This window comes from Capra hircus, chromosome 3, assembly GCF_001704415.2.
Source record: "Capra hircus breed San Clemente chromosome 3, ASM170441v1, whole genome shotgun sequence".
In the NCBI taxonomy this organism is placed as follows: domain Eukaryota; kingdom Metazoa; phylum Chordata; class Mammalia; order Artiodactyla; family Bovidae; genus Capra; species Capra hircus.
In genome coordinates, this window is record NC_030810.1 from 1,536,216 (window position 1) to 1,556,127 (window position 19,912).

The 19,912-nt window shown below is 42.2% G+C and overlaps 1 protein-coding gene across 1 annotated transcript; it reads right to left on the reverse strand.

Moving 5' to 3' along the window:
• On the reverse strand, nucleotides 16,140-17,996 carry LOC102185912 (olfactory receptor 12-like). The gene is made up of 2 exons (XM_018046473.1): nucleotides 17,055-17,996; nucleotides 16,140-16,226 (listed from the first exon to the last, which is right to left on the reverse strand). The coding sequence occupies exons 1-2, from the start codon at nucleotides 17,994-17,996 to the stop codon at nucleotides 16,140-16,142; spliced, it is 1,029 nt and encodes a 342-aa protein (XP_017901962.1).

Consider the following 19,912-nt stretch of genomic DNA (forward strand, 5'->3'; position numbering starts at 1 on the left):
CTTTATGTCAACGTGTACTCTGTATAGATCTTGATCACCTTTCCCAAGCCTTCCATTTTCTAGTTCAGTTATTTAAATTGCTTTAAACATGAAAACATAGCCTAACTGCTTGCAAACACATCTTTAGAAAGACACTAATTTACTCACTTTTTCTTTGTTTTTTTCAATAAAGTATGTTATGTAATGGATCTTCCCTTCCCCTGCCCCTCACTCTAATGTGTATATCTAGATGTGGATTCCTGAGTCAAAAGACGCATAAGACACTTTTTTCCCCCCTCAACTGAGAACTTCCAGGTGTTCAAGGTGGATTTAAAAATGGACATGAGTTTGTACCCCACCAGGCTCCTTGGTCCATGGAATTCTCCAAGCACGAATACTGGAGTGGGTTGCCATTTCCCTCTCCAACATTGCATAGGAACCTGGAAAGTTAGGTCCATTAATCAAGATAAATTAAAAGTGGTCAAACAGAAGATGGCAAGAGTGAACATCAACATTTTAAGAATCAGTGAACTAAAATGGACTGGAATGGGTGAATTTAACTCAGATGACCATTATATCTATTACTGTGGGCAAGAATCCCTTAGAAGAAATGGAGTAGCCATCATAGTCAAATAAAGAGTCTTAAATTCAGTACTTGGATGCAATCTCAAAAATGACAGAATGATCTCTGTTCATTTCCAAGGCAAACCATTCAATAACACAGTAATCCAAGTCTATGCCCCAACCAGTAATGCTGACGAGGCTGAGAGCTCCTATGAAGACCTACAAGACCTTCTAGAACAAATACCCAAAATAGATGTTCTTTTCATTAAAGGGGACTGGAATGCAAAAGTAGGAAGTCAAGAGATACCTAAAGTAACAGGCAAATTTGGCCTTGGAGTACAGAATGAAGCAGGGCAAAGGCTAGTAGAATTTTGCCAAAGAATGCACCGATCATAGCAAACACCCTCTTCCAACAAAACAAGAGAAGACTCTACACATGAACATCACCAGATGGTCAGTACTGAAATCAGATTGATTATATTCTTTGCAGTCAAATATGGAGAAGCTCTATACAGCCAGCAAAAGGAACACCAACAGCTGACTGTGTCTCAGGACATGAACTCATTGCCAAATTCAAACTTAAATTGAAGAAAGTAGGGAAAACCACCAGACCGTTTGGGTATCACCTAAATCAAATCCCTTACAGTGGAAGTGACAAATAGATCCAAGATATTAGATTTGATAGAGTGCCCGAAGAACGGAGGTTCATGACATTGTAGAAGAGGCAGCCACCAAAATAATCCCCAAGAAAAAGAAATGCAAAAGGGCAAAATGGCTGTCTGAGGAGGCCTTACAGATAGCTGTGAAAAGAAGAGAAGCTAAAGGCAAAGGAGAAAAGGAAAGATAGACCCACTTGAACGTAGAGTTCCTAAGAATAGCAAGGAGAGATAACAAAGCCTTCCTCAGTGATCAATGCAAAGAAATAGAGGGTAACAATAGAATGGAAAAGACTAGAGATCTCTTCAAAAAAATTGGAGATACTAAGGGACAATTTCATGCAGAGATGAGCTCAATAAAGGACAGAAATGGCATGGGCCTAACAGAAGCAGAAGCTGTTAAGAAGGGGTGGCAAGAATATACAGAAGAACTTACAAAAAAATATCTTCATGACCCAGATAATCACGATGGTGTGATCACTCACCTAGAGACAGACATCCTGGAATGCAAAGTCAAGTGGGCCTTGGAAACATCATTAGGAACAAAGCTAACAGAGGTGATGGAATTCCAGTTGAGCTATTTCAAATCCTAAAAGATGATGCTGTGAAAGTGCTATACTCAATATGTCAGCAAATTTGGAAAACTCAGCAGTGGACACAGGACTGGAAAATGTCAGTTTTCATTCCAACCAGAAAGAAAGGTAATGCTGAAGAATGTTCAAACTACTACACAATTACCCTCATCTCACACGCGAGCAAAGTAATGCTCAAAATTCTCCAAGCCAGGCTTCAACTGTACATGAACTGTGAACCTGTAGATGTTCAAGCTGGATTTAGAAAAGGCAGAGGAACCAGAGATCAAATTGCCAACTTCTGTTGGATCATCAAAAAAGCAAGAGTGTTCCAGAAAAGCATCTACTTCTGTTTAATTGACTACACCAAAGCCTTTGACTGTGTGGATCACAATAAACTGTGGAAAATTCTTAAAGGGATGAGAATACCAGACCACCTGACCTGCCTCTTGAGAAATCTGTATGCAAGTCAAGAAGCAACAGTTAGAACCAGACATGGAATAACAGACTGGTTCCATACCGGGAAAGGAGTACATCAAGGCTGTATATAGTCACCCTGCTTATTTAACTTATATGCAGAATACATCATGAAAAATGTTGGGCTAGATGAAGCAGAAACTGGAATCAAGACTGCCGGGAGAAATATCAATACTCTCAGATATGCAGATGACACCACCTTTGTGGAAGAAAGTGAAGAATTAAAGAGCTTCTTGATGAAATTAAAAGGGGAGAGTGAAAAAGCTGGCTTAAAGCTCAGCACTCAGAAACTAAAGATCATGGCATCTGGTTCCGTCAGTTCAGTTCAGTTCAGTCGCTCAGTCGTGTCCAACTCTTTGCAATCCCATGAATCACAGCACACCAGGCCTCCCTGTCCATCACCAACTCCCAGAGTTCACTCAGACTCATGTCCATCGAGTCAGTGATGCCATCCAACCATCTCATCCTCGGTCGTCCCTTTATCTTCCTGCCCCCAATCCCTCCCAGCATCAGAGTCTTTTCCAATGAGTCAACTCTCCGCATGAGGTGGCGAAAGTATTGGAGTTTCAGCTTTAGCATCAGTCCTTCCAATCAACACCCAGGACTGATTTCATTTAGGGTGGACTAGTTGGATCTCATTGCAGTCCAAGGGACTCTCAAGAGTCTTCTCCAGCATCACAGTTCAAAAGCATCAATTCTTTGGGACTCAGCTTTCTTCACAGTCCAACTCACATCCATACATGACCACTGGAAAAACCATAGGCTTGACTAGATGGACCTTTGTTGGCAAAGTAATGTCTCTGCTTTTGAATATGCTATCTAGGTTGATCATAACTTTCCTTTCAAGGAGTAAGCATCTTTTAATTTCGTGGCAGTAATCACCATCTGCAGTGATTTTGGAGCCCCCCAAAATAAAGTCTGACACTGTTTCCACTGTTTCCCCATCTATTTCCCATGAAGTGATGGGACCAGATGCCATCATCCTAGTTTTCTGAATGTTGAGCTTTAAGCCAACATTTTTACTCTCCTCTTCCACTTTCATCAAGAGGTTTTTTAGTTCCTCTTCACTTTCTACCATGAGGGTGTTGTCATCTGCATATCTGAGGTGATTGATATTTCTCCCGGCAATCTTGATTCCTGCTTGGGCTTCCTCCAGCCCAACTTTTCTCGTAATGTACCCTGCATATAATTAAATAAGCAGTGTGACAATATACAGCCTTGACGTACTCCTTTCCCAATTTGGAACCAATCTGTTGTTCCATGTCCAGTTCTAACTGTTGCTTCCTGACCTGCATATAGGTTTCTCCAGAGGTAGGTCAGGTGGTCTGGTTTTCCCATCTGTTTCAGAATTTTCCGCAGTTTATTGTGACCCACACAGTCAAAGGCTTTGGCATAGTCAATAAAGCAGAAATGGGTGTTTTTTTCTGGAATAGTCTTGCTTTTTTGCTGGCCCCATCACTCCATGGCAAATAGATGGGGAAACAAGAAAACAGCGAGAGACTTTATTTTCTTTGGCTCCAAAATCACTGCAGCCATGAAATTAAAAGACACTTGCTCCTTGGAAGAAAGCTAGATAGCAATCTAGACAGCATATGAAAAAGCAGAGACCAACAAAGGTCTGTCTAGTTAAAGCTATGGTTTTTCCAGTAGTGATGTATGGATGGGAGAGTTAGACCTAAAGAAAGCTGAACACCGAAGAATTGATGCTGTTAAACTATGGTGTTAGAGAAAACTCTTGAGAGTCCCTTGGACTGCAAGGAGATCCAACCAGTCCATCCTAAAGGAAATCAGTCGTGAATATTCATTGGAAGGACTGATGCTGAACCTGAAACTCCAATACTTTGGCCACCTGATGCGAAAAATGGACTGCTTGGAAAAGACCCTGATGCTGGGAAAGATTCAAATCAGGAGGAGAAAGTGACGGCAGAGGATGAGATCATTGTATGGCATCACCGACTCAATGGATATGAGTTTGGGTGAACTTAGGGAGTTGGTGATGGACCGGGAGGCCTGGCATGCTGCAGTCCATGGGGTCGCAAAGAGTTGGACACGGCTGAGAGTCTGAACTGAACTGTTAGTTTATGATTAATACGATGTTATTTTCTCGTGTACTGCGTAGTGATTTGACATTCACATACATTATGAAATGATCACCTCAATAAGTCTAATAGCCATCTGACCCCTTACAAAGTTTTAAAATACTACTAACCACCTCTGTTATGCTATGTATGACATATCAGTGGTTTATTTATTATATGACACAAGGTTTGTACCTCTAGATTCCTTCACATATTTATCCCCTTCAACATCCTCTCTCCTGGCAACTAGCAATTTGTTCTCTGTGTCTGTTAGTCTTCTTCAGCTTTGTAATTATTATTATTTTTTGCATTGTTTTTTAAATTCCACATGTGAGTGAATTCATACGGCATTTACTTTCCCTGTCTGTTCAGTTAGGGTAATACCCACTAATTCCATCAAAGTGGTAACAAATAGCAGGATTTCATTATTGTATGGTTGAGTTTCATTCCATTTTGTTTATGCCTCTGTGTATATACATGTGTATATTACATTTTTTATCCATCCACCTATCAATGAACACTTAGGTTATTTTCTTATCCTGACTATTGTAAAGAATGCTGCAGAAAACATTGAAATGTGTATATATTTTTTAAAATTAGCTTTATTCTTTTCTTCAGGTAAATACAAGAAGTGAAATTCCTGGATCACATAGCAGTTCTCTTTTCTATTTTTTGAGGAAACTCCATACCGTTCTGTCAGTGGTCACAACAAATTTCAATCCCACCAACAGTTCCTCAGGGTTCCTTTTTCTCCACATACTTGCCAATAATTGTCATTTGTTGTCTTTTAGAAGATAATTGTTTGAACAGGTATGAAGTAATATTGAAATTTGGTTTAGATATCTGATGACAAGTGATACTGAACATCTTTTTAAATGCCTGTTGGCCATCAGTATCTTTGGAAAATGTCTAATCCATTCCTCTGTCCATTTTAGTTGGGTGGTTTGGTTTTTTATTTATAGTTGCTGTAGATTTCTTCATGTGTTTTGGATATTAAAGCCTTATCAAACATATCATTTGCAAATATCTTTCTCATTCATTAGTTTGCTATTTCATTTTGTTGATGATTTTCTTCATTGTACAAAAGTTTTTTTTGGGTTTCCTGTAACACCATTTGTTTGTTTTTGCTTTCATTTCCATTGCTTGAGGAAGTATATCCAAAAAATATAGCTAACTGAGATGTGAAAGAGCATACTGCCTGTTTCTTCTCGGAGATTAATGGTTTCAGTTCAGTTCAGTTCAGTCCCTCAGTCATGTCCGACTCTTTGAGATCCCATGAACTGCAGCAAACCAGGCCTCCCTGTCCATCACCAACTCCCGGAGTTTACCCAGACTCATGTCCATTGAGTCGGTGATGCCATCCAACCATCTCATCCTCTGTCGTCCCCTTCTCCTCCTGCCTTCAATCTTTCTCAATATCAGGGTCTTTTCCAATGAGTCAGCTCTTCACATTAGATGGCCAAAGTATTGGAATTTCAGCTTCAGCATCAGTCCTTCCAATGAACACCCAGGACTGATCTCCTTTAGGATGGACTGGTTGAATCTCCTTGCAGTCCAAGGGACTCTCAAGAGTCTTCTCCAACACCACAGTTCAAAATAGTCCAACTCTCACATCCATACATGACTACTGGAAAAATCATAGCCTTGACTAGATGGACCTTTGTTGACAAAGTAATGTTTCTGCTTTTCAATATGCTGTCTAGGTTGGTCATAACTTTCCTTCCAAGGAGTAAGCTTCTTTTAATTTCATGGAATGGTTTCAGGACTTACCTTTAAATCTTTAACCCATTTTGTGAATTGTTTCTGTTTTTCATGAAGTAAGAATGTGGTCCAGATTCATTCTTTTACCTATACCTGTTTGCTTTTCTCAGTATCACTTATTGAAGCCTCCGTCTTTTTCTAAATTGTGTATTCTTGGGTCCTTTGCCATAGAGCATTAGACTGTTTAAGCATGAGTTTATTTCAGGGCTCTCTAATCTGTTCAATTCATATATGTCTCTTTTTATACCAGTATTATACTTTTTTCATTACTGTGTCTTTTTTTTTAGTTAAATTTTTTATTTTTTTTTTAAATGAGAAACAGAAAAGTTGGAAAATCAAAGTCGTAAATTAATAGTGAACAAGCAGAGACAAAGCAGCACTGGAAAAGTAGTTGCCTTAAAGCTTATACAAGTTACGGCTCAGGTTTAATCACCATAATGTGGTTGCATTGCATTTATATATGAGCAGTAGTTTTACCCTATTCGGAGAATGCTTCTGGGAGATACACTGTGGAAGTACATGTGAAATTGCCAGAAGCTCTGGGTCAACAAAATTCTTTTTCACTAATACTTACATTACTGTGGCTTTGTAGTATAGTTTAAAATCAGGGAGTGTGATGCTTTCATTTTTGCTTTTCTTTCTCAAGACTGCATTGGCTATAAATAGTCTTTTGAGCTCCCCTTGCTTTCTTTTGGCTGAACCACACAGCATGTAGGATCTTAGTTTCCTGCCAGAGATTCAACCCATGCAGCCTGCAGTGGAAGGTGAAGTCTTAGCCACTGGGCCACCAGGGAAATTTTATCATTATTCACTTTGGCTCTGTGGAAAATGCCATTGGCATTTTCATATGAATTGCACGATATGTGTCTTTCCATTTGTGCTTTCCATTTCTTTCATCACCGTCTCTCGTTTTTCAGAGTACAAGTCTTCTACCTCTCTGTTCAGATATATTCCTAGGTATTTTATATTTTCTGATGTAATTATAAGTGATGAAACTGAAGCTTATTATACAGAGTGAAGTAAGCCAGAAAGAAAAACACCAATACGGTATACTAACACATGTATATAAAATTTAGAAAGATGGTAATGATAACCCTGTATGAGAGACAGCAAAAGAGACACAGATGTATAGAACAGTCTTTTGGATTCTGTGGGAGAGGGAGAGGGTGGGATGATTTGGGAGAATGGCATTGAAACATGTATAATATCATATAAGAAACAAATCACCAGTCCAGGTTCAATGCAGGATACAGCATGCTTGGGGCTGGTGCACTGGGATGACCCAGAGGGATGGTACGGGGAGGGATGCGGGAGGGGGGTTCAGGATTGGGAACATGTGTACACCCGTGGTGGATTCAAGTTGATGTGTGGCAAAACCAATACAAGATTGCAAAGCAATTAGCCTCCAATTAAAATAAATAAATTAAAAAAATAAGTGGGACAGAGTTGCTAATTTCTTTTTTCAGCAAGTATTTATTAATGTGTAGGTAATTATTTCTGTCCTAGAGAATGAAATGGCAACCCATTCCAGTATTCTTGCCTGGAAAATCCCATGGGTGGAGGAGCCTGGTGAGCTACAGTCCGTGGGATCACAAAGAGTCAGACACGACTGAATGACTAAATGCAGCATGAGGATTTCTGTATATTCCTTCTTTTACAGAAATTTAAGGAATTCATTTATTAAGCCATAAAAGCTTTTTGGTAGTGTTTAAACAACAGTTAGAACTGGACATGGAACAACAGGCTGGTTCCAAATAGGAAAAGGAGTACGTCAAGGCTGCATATTGTCACCCTGCTTATTTAACTTAAATGCAGAGGACATCATGAGAAATGCTAGGTGAAAGAGGCACAAGCTGGAATCAAGATTGCCGGGAGAAATATCAATAACCTCAGATATGCAGATGACATCACCCTTATGGCAGAAAGTGAAGAGGAACTAGAGCCTCTTGATGAAAGTGAAAGAGGAGAGAGAAAAAGTTGGTGTAAAGCTCAACATTCAGAAAACGAAGATCATGGCATTTGGTCCCATCACTTTATGGGAAGTAGGTGGGCAAACAGTGGAAACAGTGTCAGACTTTATTTTGGGGGGCTGCGATTCATGGGATGACAAAGAGTTGGACACGACTGAGCGAGAACTGAACTGAATGAAGGTTTACTTTGTATAGTGTCATGTCATCTGCAAACAGTGACAGTTTTCCTTCTTCCATTCCAATTAGGATTCTTTTATGTCTTTTTCTTGTCTGATTGCTGTGGCTAGGACTTGCAGTACTATGTTGAATGCAAGTGGCAAGAGTTGGCACTCCCGTCCTGTTGAAAAGGTTGGAACTTTTCACCATTGAGTGTGATGCTGACTGTGGGTTTCTCACATACGTATGGCCTGTATTGGCTTCCCTTGTGGCTCAGCCGGTAAAGAAGCTGCCCGCAATGCAGGAGACCTGGGTTCGATTCCTGGGTTGGGAAGATCCCCTGCAGAAGGAAAGGCTACCCACTCCAGTGTAGGGAACAAGGTATAAAGAAGGTTGAGAAGTGCTTGCAAACGAGACTCTCAACCAGGGCTGAACATTCTTGCAAATGAGATGTTCTGCCCAGTGTAGGGAACTAGGTTTAAGGAAGGTTGAGAAGTGCTTGCAAATGAGACTCTCAACCTGAGCTGAACATTCTTGCAAATGAGATGTTCAGCTAAGAATCCTGTTTGTTCCCATGGGAAAAGAACATCTCTTGCACACAAGGATGTTTCTCTGATTCCTCAAAAGGAACAGACCCTGGGACAAAATGGATTCTAAGTTGATAAGGAAGTTCCCCCAAACAAAGTCTTAGCTGCAATAAATAAGTCAAGGTAAAGGTTATCTCGCCCTGCACCTGCGCACTGTATAGTCTCTGAATCGTAGTGCTTGGCGGCTTGCCCTGTAGGTTGTTGTGCAAGGGATATAAAATAAAGCAGCTGTAAGAAGCAAGTGTTAAAAATATAAAGATTTAAACCACTCTGCAGTGTTGGTGTTTCATTCCGTCGCCAGCACTCCAGTATCCCAGCCTGGGGAATTCCACGGACTATATAGTCCCTGGGCTCACAGAGAGTTGGACACGACTGACTGAATTTCACTCCACTTTCATGTTCTCTCTGTATCTACTTTGTTGAGAGTTTTGATCACAAATTAATCCTGAGTTTTGGTAGAAGTGTTTTCTGCATCCATTGAGATGATCATATGATTTTTATTCTTCAATTTGTTAATGTTTTATCACTTTGATTGATTGTGTATGTTGAAACATTCTTGCATCCCTTGGATGAATCCTATTTGACAATGGTATATGATCAATCATATTAATTGCTATTGAATTCAGTTTTCTAATGCTGTATTGAGAACTTTAAAATCTATCTTTATCAGATATAGATCTCTGGTTTTCTTTTCCTGTCGTGGCCTTCTCGTTTTCGTGTTAGACTAGTGCTGGCCTTGTACAATGAGCATGGGAGTGTTCCCTCCTTTTCAATATTTTGGAATAATTTGAGAAACTTTGGCATTAATTATTTTTAATGTTTTCTAGAATTCGTCCTGATGCCATCTGATCCTTGGCTTTTCTTTACTGGGTGATGTTTCATTACTGATTAAATCTCCTTATTGATTATTGGACTTATAATATTTTCTATGTTTTCCTAATTAAGTCTTGAGGGGTTGTACAGTTTTTATTCATTTCTTCTAGATTTTCTGTTTTATTGACATATAATAGTTACTAATAATCTCTTATAATCTTTTGCATTTCTGTGGTGTTCCTTGTATCTTCTTTTCACATCTGATTTTACTTATTTGGGCCCTCTGTCTTTTTTCATAGTGAGTCTAGCTACAGGTTTATTACTTTTCTCTATCTATTAAAAGAACCAGTTCTTAGTCTCATTGACCTCTTCTATTGTTTTTTAGTCTCTTTTGTCTTGGGGCTGATCTTTATTATTTCATTCCTTCCAGTAAATTTGGATTTTGTCTTTTCTCTCTTCCTAGCCCCTTTAGTTGTAAAATTTGATTTTTTATTTGATATTTTTATTTTCTGAAGTAGGCCTTTATCACTAAACTTCTCTCATAAAACTCCACTAGTTGCATCCCGTAGACTTTGAATAGTTTCATCTTCATTTTCATTTAATTCCATATTTTTTAAAATTTCCTCTTCAATTAATTTAGTCACCCATTTGCTTTTTAGGAGCATATTTTTTAAGTTCATGTTTTTTTGGTTGTTGTTTTTTCTTGCAGTCTATTTCTCTTCATGTTTCTGTGATGAGAAAAAATTCTTGATATAATTTCAATTATCTTAAAGTTAATGGGAATTGTTTAGTGGCCTTGTATGTGATCTATCCTGGAAAAACATTCCACATGCACCTGACAAAAAGATGTAGTCTTCTGTTTTTGAATAAAATATTCTGTATATTTCAACTAAATCCATATGTCCAAAGTGTCATTTAGGACAGTATTTCCATATTGATTTTCTGTCTGTGTGATCTTTCCATTGATTGAATTCAGTGGTTAAATCCCCTACTGTTATTGTATTACTTTAAATTATTCCCTTCATGTTTCTTGGTATATGTTTTGTTTTTCGTGCTCCTATATTTGGTGTGCATATACAACTGTTGACTCTTCTTGTTGGTTTAATGTAGTGAAAATGATACCAAAAGACCAAAAACAAAAAAAAAGCAGACAAAGCAGACAAAATTAAGATGAGAAACCAACGTACTAAAAAAACTTAAGAAACACTGTGGAAAAAAAAACCTTATGATGGGAGATAACATTTCCAAATCTTATAGCTGATAATGGGTAATATCAGAATATAAAATGCTTTTCTACAATTAAAAAGACCAATAACCCAATAGAAAATTTGCAAAGATGAACTACATGTTTCCAACAAAGTGTGAAAAGATGCTTAACACCAATAATCATTAGTGAAATGCACAAGATAATGTTTCACAAGTATTAGAATGAGTATTCAAAAAGAAAGGAAAAGAGAAGTTAGATTGGCTAGGAAGTCAAGAAATTGGAACATTCTGCACTATTGATGGGAATGTGAAACAGTATAGCCACTATGTAAGGTTCTTTGGAGGTTCCCTCCAACTTAAAACATATTTACTCTATGATTCAGTAGTCACATGGTTGTGTATACATTTCCCCCAAATAAAAAAAGGTGACTATCAGAGATATTTGTGCATCCATGTATATAGCAGCATTTTTCACAATAGGCAAAAGATGGACACAACCAAGGTGTTCATTGGTGGATGAATAAATAAATAAAATGTGGCATAAACATATGATGGAATATTATTCAGCTTTTAAAAAGATGTAAATCCATAAATTTACTGCAACATGTATGAACCTTGAAGACATTATGCTAAGTCTCATAACCAGACACAAGAAGACAAATATTCTCTTTTATTTACATGAGGTATCTAAAGTAGTCACATTCAAAAAACAGAAAGTAAAATGCTGGCTTCTAGTACTGGAGGTAAGGGGGAAATAGGGAATCTTTGCTGAAAAGGTACACAAGTTCAGTTTTGCAAGATGAAAAAGTTCTGGAGACCTGTTACACAAGCAGGTTTTCTTTCCAATCCTAAAGAAAGGGCATGCCAAAGCATGTTCAAACTACCACACAATTGCATTCATTACACATGCTAGCAAATTAATGCTCAAAATTCTCCAAGCTAGGCTTCAACAGTACATGAACCAAGAACTTCCAGATATTCAAGTTGGATTTAGAAAAGGTAAAGAAAAGTGTTAGTCATTCAGTCGTGTCTGACTCTATTTGACCCCATGGACTATAGCCCACCAGGCTCCTCTATCCATGGGACTCTCCAGGCAAGAATACTGGACTGGGTAGCCATTGCCTTCTCTGGGGGATTTTTCTGACTCAGAGATCAAACCTGGGTCACCTGCATTGCAGGCAGGTTCTTTATTGTCTGAGGTACCAAAATTCTCCAAGCTAAACTTCAGCAGTATATGAACTGAGAACTTCCAGATATTCAAGCTGGATTTAGAAAAGGCAGAGGAACCAGAGATCAAATTGCCAATTCTATAATCCACTGGATCATAGAAAAAGCAAGCGAATTCCAGAAAAACGTCTACTTCCACTTCATTGACTATGCTAAAGCCTTCGACTGTGTGTATCACAACAAACCGTGGAAAATTCTTTGAGAGATGGGAATACCAGAACACCTTACCTGCCTCATGAGAAACTTGTGTGCGGAACAAGAAGCCACAGTTAGAATGGGACATGGAGCAATGGACTGGTTCCAAATCAGGAAAGCAGTACATCCAGGCTGTATATCGACACCCTGCTTATTTAACTTATATGCAGAGTACGTCATGTGAAATGCTGGGCTGGGTGAAGCACAAGATTGCCGGGAGAAATACCAATAACGTCAGATATGCAGATGACAACACCCTTATGGCAGAAAGTGAAGAGGAGCTAAAGAGCCTCTTGATGAAGGTGAAAGAGAAGACTGAAAAAGTCTGACTTAAACCTCAGCATTCAGAAAATGAAGATTATGGCATCTGGTCCCATCACTTCATGGCAAATAGATGGAGAAGTAGTGGAAACACTGAGAGACTTTATTTTTTGGGCTCCAAAATCACTGCACATGGTGACGCAGCCATGAAATTGAAAGACGCATGTTCCTTGGAAGGAAAGCTATGACAAACTTAGACAGCATATTAAAAAACTGAGACATTACTTTACCAACCAAGGTTCATCTGGTCAAAGCTATGGTTTTTCCAATAGTCGTGTATGGATGTCAGATTTGGACCATAAAAAAGCTGAGCACCAAAGAATAGATGCTTTTGAACTGTGGTGTTGGAGAAGACTCTTGAAAGTCCCTTGGACTGCAAGGAGATCAAACCAGCCAATCCTAAAAGAAATCAATTTTCAATATTCATTGGAAGGACTGATGCTGAAATTGAAGCTCCAGTATTTTGACCACGTGATGTGAAGAACTGACTCATTGGAAAAGACCCTGATGCTGGGAAAGATTGAAGGCAGGAGGAGAAGGGGATGGCAGAGGATGAGATGGATGGGTGGCATCACCGACTTGATGGACATGAGTTTGAGAAATCTCCAGGAGTTGATGATGGACAGGGAAGTCTGGCGGGCTGCAGTCCATGGTGTCATGAAGAGTCAGACAGGACTGAGCGACTGAATTGACTGACTGATAGACTGGCTAAACTGTACACTTAAAATTAGCTACAACCAAAAGATTACTTTTAGATACAAACACGATAAAAGTTGTTAAGCATTGTTAAAAGTTAATGCAGAATCAGAATTTAAAATGTAATATGATCTTGAATGTAAAGTGTTTATTCTACACCTATGGCATTAATATAACTAGAGTAATGCCAATTATATTTTGGAGTTCAATGATGAGATAACAGTAAACTCTAGTTTTAATCAGCCAGTAGATATGAAATGAGAATGAACTATGTTGCAGCAACCTGCAAAGTATAGAATGGGTTTCAGTTCGCTTCAGCTCAGTTCAGTCACTCAGTCCTGTCCGACTCTTTGTGACCCCATAAATCTCAGCATACCAGTCCTCCCTGTCCATCACCAACACCCAGAATTTACTCAAACTCATGTCCATCGAGTCGGTGATGTCATCCAGCCATCTCATCCTCTGTTGGCCCCTTCTCCTCCTGACTTGAATCTTTCCCAGCATCAGGGTCTTTTCCAATCAGTCAACTCTTTGCATGAGGTGGCCAAAGCACTGGAGTTTCAGCTTTAGCATCAGTCCTTCCAATGAATACCTAGGACTGATCTCTTTAGTATGGACTGGTTGGATCTCCTTTCTGTCCAAGGGACTCTGAAGAGTCTTCTCCAACATCACAGTTCAAAAGCATCAATTCTTTGGCGCTCAGCTTTCTTCACAGTCCAACTCAAACATCCATACATGACCACTGGAAAAACCATAACCTTAATAGACAGACATTTGTTGGCAAAGTAATGTCTCTGCTTTTGAATATACTATCTAGGTTGGTCATAACTTTCCTTCCAAGGAGTAAGCATCTTTTAATTTCATGGCTGCAATCATCATTTACAGTGATTTTGGAGCCCAAAAAATAACGTCTGATACTGTTTCCACTGTTTTCCCATCTATTTCCCATGAAGTGATGGGACTGGACGCCATGATCTTATTTTCTGAGTGTTGAGCTTTAAGCCAGCTTTTTCACTCTCCTCTTTCACTCTCATCAAGAGGCTTTTTAGTTCCTTTTCACCTTCTGCCATAAGGGTGGTGTCATCTGCATATCTGAGGTTATTGATATTTCTCCCGGCAACCTTGATTCCAGTTTGGGCTTCTTCCAGCCCAGCATTTCTCATGATGTACTCTGCATATAAGTTAAGGGTGACAATATGCAGCCTTGACATACTCCTTTCCCATTTGGGATCAGTCTGTTGTTCCATGTCCAGTTCTAAATGTTGCTTCCTGACATGCATATAGGTTTCTCAAGTGGCAGGGTGGTCTGGTTTGCCCATCTCTTTCAGAATTTTCCACAGTTTATTGTGATCCACACAATCAAAGGCTTTGACATAGTCAATAAAGCAGAAATAGATGTCTTTCTGGAACTCTCTTGCTTTTTCCATGATCCAGCAGATGTTGGCAAATTGAGCTCTGGTTCCTCTGCCTTTTCTAAAACCAGCTTGTATGTCAGGAAGTTCATGGTTCACGTATTGCTGAAACCTGACTTGGAGAATTTTGAGCATTGCTTTACTAGCGTGTGAGATGAGTGCAATTGTGCGGTAGTTTGAGCATTCTTTTGCATTGCCTTTCTTTGGAATTGGAATGAAAACTGACCTTTTCCAGTCCTGTGTCCACTGCTGAGTTTTCCAAATTTGCTGGCAAACCACTTTTAGCATTATGCAGCTATCTTCACTGTAGTCTGATACGTAGGTTAACACAGACATAATGATAATCTGTAGGGTCTTAAAATAATTTTCTTCCAGACTTTTAGAGAATTTCTACTCCATGCAGTACTGGATCAGATTTCACGACTTATTCCAAAGTCATAATTGATGTTTTTCTACTAAGAACTACTGATTTCTTTCATACCATTAGGTATGAAATAATGACGATAAATCTCCAGTTGTATAGGAAAGCAAAGACTGTGGTTTTCCATTTTGTTTAGAAATGTTAATTGAAATAGTAGACAGCCGAAGTTTAGCCTTGTGAAAAGTCATGTGAAAGTTAAAGTCGCTCAGTCGTGTCTGACTCTTTGTGACTTCATGGACTATAGGGACCATGGAATTCTCCAGGCCAGAATACTGGAATGGGTAACCTTTCCCTTCTCCAGGGAATCTTTCCAACCCAGGGATTAAACCCAGGTCTCTTGCACTGCAGGTGGATCAATGACTAAAAATGAAATGAAAAAATACAACAAGGGATAGAGGAAGAGGGAGCCGGAAGTGGGGAAAGTGGGAGAAGAGAAGGAGGGGTAAGTGGAGGGAAAGAGAAGTGGTTGGGGAGGGAAGGGGGAAGGAATTAAAGAAAGAAGGAAAAGCAGAGAAAGGAGGAAGAGGTCAGGAGGAAACAGAGTAGAGAAAAAGAGGAAGAAGGGAGCGTGGGAAACATCATTCTTACAGCTCGAGCAGAAAAGGAGTGTCTGTAATGGCTGAAAACTGGAGAACTCCTCAGAGAAACAGGCGTTACATCAAGTGAATACAGTAAACTGGTAGAGATAGAAACAGTTTCACAGAAAGTCTAGAAATGAGAAGGAACAGGAACAAGTGAGCGAAGACCTTGGAGTGTGTTTCAGTTGACTGTTGTGAGCAGCAATCTGCTCACTGGGCTATTAGCCCCTCCTCATGTCTCCTGAGCAAAGAAGCAAGAAGACTGAGAGCTGTGACCAGAGACACAGGGCACGTCCCCGTGCCCCTACAGGGTGCAGACCACCCTCTCCAGAGGACAACGTCCTGGGCGTGACCATGGGAGTGGATGACGCTACCAAAGGGAGACCAGTTAGGGAGGCCACTGGGCTCTGCATCCAGGCCGTGTTGGTCCACAGAGAATGCGGATGGAGCTCTGAATGGGCAGGTTAAGCCTAAGGGGCCAGGCTCCCAGGGAGTATGGGACAGAGAGCAGGGAGCTGTGCTCGCCACCCAGAAAGGGCACCTCCTCTCTCTACCATCTGCTCTCTGCTTCAGCCACCAGGACCTCCATCCTTATTCAGAGATGTCTGTGCTGACAAGGCCCCATTTCTTAGGGTCACAAGTAGTAGGGACAGTGTCACCTGTCAGGTTGGATGGTGAACTTTGGGTGTCGGGCATCATGTTGGCTCCCTGGGGCTCCCAGCTGCTGTCTGAGGGGAGAAACCCAGGACAGGGAGCACTGAGAGCGTCTGAAGCAGGAGCGCAGGTGCTCCCTGCTGCCTTGTTGGGTGGGGGCATCAGTGAACAGAAGGGGGAGGGGAGGAACAGCCCCGCTCAGGGTTGAGGGGAAGCATGGTCTTCCTAACTCCTCTAATTGGCTGTGGGGATGCCCAGGCTATCTCCAAGGCTGTGTCCTAAGGCCCCCCTGCTGGGTGGTCCAGGGGAGATAGCTGAACACTTACTTACATTAGGTTCAGCAACAACTTGAAGAGAGAGGCCTCAAAATCTGTCTAGTCTATGCATTTTCACTGGAGGATGTTGAATTTGGGACATCCAGACTGTTCAAAGATTCTCTGTTCATTTGGCTGCCCACTGCGTTACCCAGAGTTCAAGATTATGGCCTTGCTTCATCTTTGCAATGCTACTTTTCTGCTGGCAAAAAGAGCCTTGCTCATTACTGCATCTCATACTTCCAATGTATGCTCCATGAAGTGCTCCTATGAAGGGTTGAATGAAAGTTTGGATGAAAAAAAATGAGCTGGATGTATGAAGGATGAATTCCTCAAACCAAAGCCTGTACCTCTCCCAGAGCCCTCTTGTCCTGTGTTGGAACATCCAGTCTCTCTGGCCACCCTCCGTCACGTGGCTGTGTGCTTCTGCCCCAGTCTCCACAGGGCATCCTTCACTTCCTTGTTTCTCAGGCTGTAGATGAGGGGGTTGAGCATCGGGATGACCAGGGTGTAGAAGACAGAGACCACCTTGCCCTGCTCCATGGACGCCACAGCTCCCGGCTGGGCATACATGACAAAAAGGGTCCCATAAAAGAGGGACACAGCTGTCATGTGGGAGCCGCAGGTGGAGAAGAGCTTGTGCCTCCCTCCTCCTGAGTGTATCCTCAGGATGGTCACTGTGATGTAGCCATAGGAGGTGAGGACCACGAGGGTGGTGCCCACGATGATGAGGCCACACAGGCCAAACATGACCAGCTCACTGATGATAGTGTCAGCACAGGCAAGCCTGAGTAATGGAGGGACATCACAGAAGAAGTGGTCGATGTGGTTGGAGCTGCAGAACGGGAGGCTGAATGTGAAGCTGGTCTGCAGGATGGAGTTGAGGCAGCCCCCACAGTAGCAGCCCAGCATCAGGCGGGCACAGACCGAGGGGCACATGGAGATGGGGTAGCGCAGGGGGCTGCAGATGGCCACGAAGCGGTCATAGGCCATCACGGCCAGGAGGAAACCTTCAGTGGTGAGGAACAGGGAGAGGAAGAAGAACTGGGTGGCACATCCCCCTAAGGTGATGACCTTGGAGGAGGAAAGGAGGTCAGTGAGCATCTTAGGGTAGATGACAGACGAGTAGCCCAAGTCCAGGAAGGAGAGGTTCTTGAGGAAGAAGTACATCGGGGAGTGCAGACGGGCATCCAGGGTGATGACCACCATCATGGTGAGGTTCCCCATGACAGCCACCAAGTACAGGGCCAGGAACAGAGCAAAGAGTAGGGCCTGGGTCTGCAGACCACCCTGAAATCCATCCAGCACGAACTCCTGCAGAGGCATCACTGAGAGGCTTCCGTTTCTGTGGGGTGACATGGCCCTGATCATGACACAAGGCAGAGGGCAGGCGGGAGGCAGGGAGCGGGTGCAGGTCAATGTCGCATGGTCGTCCTCCCTTGGAGATCAAGGACTTTCAGCACCTCACTGCCCACTGACCAAGAGACCATCAACTGCCCAGTTCTGCTTCCAGATGAACAGACTGACCTGAAAAGAGAACATTTCCCCTTATTCATTAATGCATTAATGTGGAAGTTCCTCTCTCTCTGGGTGACTCTGAGCTGCTGTTATGGGGTGTGTAGTGGCTGCCAGGAGCTTTGGAGGCTGAAAACTTGAAGAGTGAGGAGTGTTGCAGTCTCCTCCGTCTCTTCTCAATAAATGCTCTCCATCTCCATAGAGATGTTCCTGAGCTGTGTAATTTCCCACTCCTCACTCAAGTATCTAATCCTGCACTTTCCTGCCTTATTAATTCATTCGCTGATTTTATAAATGTTTATTGAACACCTCATGCCAGCCTGGTGGTGTGTGGTTGATGATTGTACCTCCAGGCCAGGCTGGGACCAGAGCAGGAACCAGCACCAACCAGGAAAATTTCTCTCAGTCTGTCCTGCAGACCCTGAGCCCCATGGAGCATCAATATGTGAACCTGGACCACAGCTTCATTCTGTCTGCAGGGCACTGTGCATCCTTGAGCATCTCAAGGGGCCTCAAGCCAATGTCCTGATGTTTAAAAATATGAGAAGGGGGACACCAGGCAGACCCTAGATCTATCTTGGCATGATGGCAAACATCAACAGAACTGTTTGCATCCTTGAGAATGTAGGGATTTTTTCTTGCAATGTACAGATAGCAGACAACTTATGGGGAGGGGACAGCCAAGCTTCATGGCCTGAGAAGCAGCAGGACAGGGCTGTGACACATTTGGGATGTGGGGATGTCTTCCTCCTGTCCTTAATTCTATGCCCCTGGCTCCTCAGCACATCTCATATAGTGATTGCTTGAGGCAGTGGGAGCCTCCAACACGGTCACATCTGCTCAGGGTCTGGGTCCTCCTGCTGGGTGCTTTTTCCTGTCCCTGTCACAGCCCAGACCTCCCTTGTCCACACTGGATGGGGCTGACCACCAGACCATCATGGGACATGGGGACCTGCTGTGTGCTGGCCAGAGGAATGGTTGGAGATGCAGCCTAGAGAGGGAGCAGTGGGAAGGAGGGTGGGCACAGCACCACGGTGCCACTCAGGAAGGTGAGGAGGATCAGGGAGAGGATGTAATCTATGTCAGAGCAAACCCCACAGTTCCTACAGGGCAGGTCCGCAGCATGGCGGAGCTGGCTGCCTTTGCAGGGAGCGAGCTCCTGTGCACTGGGGGTGTGCAGTCAGAGGCTGGGTGGTCAGTGATGGCTGTGGAGAAGTGATGACCCCATGTTCCCTCTTAGCGTAAAGTTCTCTTGGAGGATGATCTATAAAAGCCCATACTTTGCAACCAAAAGTGTTACAAGGTACAAGGGTTAGTGGTCCCGCTTTCCCCTCCTGGGAGACTTAAGTCTAATCTTTTCATGAGAGCAGAGAGGGACAGTCTGTCTGACATGTGCAGGCAGGGTCCACTCAAATTTGAATCTGGATATGTGCACTGAGGTTGGACAGGGTGCTGCCCTACCCATGTTCGCCACAAGCCCTATTCACCGAGGCCTGTCCTGCACACACAACCTGTCTGCCCGCCCAGGTCCTCACCTCATAATAATCTCAAAGTGACCAGAGTGACCACCTTCACCCACTATCCCCAGATTTGGTGACCTTGCTGTTATGTCCCTGAGGGTTCCCAGCTGTATTTATTTGGCTGTTTCCTGGGACAATTCATCCACCTCAGGGGTCTTGAGTCATCACAATAGCGACTCCTCGCATGCCTGGGGAGCACTTGAGGACTGCTTGGCACTTTCACCTGGGAAGCCAAGCTTC

Coding starts and splice junctions, on each gene's coding strand:
- LOC102185912 (XM_018046473.1), bottom strand. CDS start 17,996: ATGTCACCCCACAGAAACGGAAGCCTCTCAGTGATGCCTCTGCAGGAG. Junction 16,227..17,054: donor GACTGGGGCAGAAGCACACA/GCCACGTGACGG, acceptor AGCAGAGAGCAG/ATGGTAGAGAGAGGAGGTGC.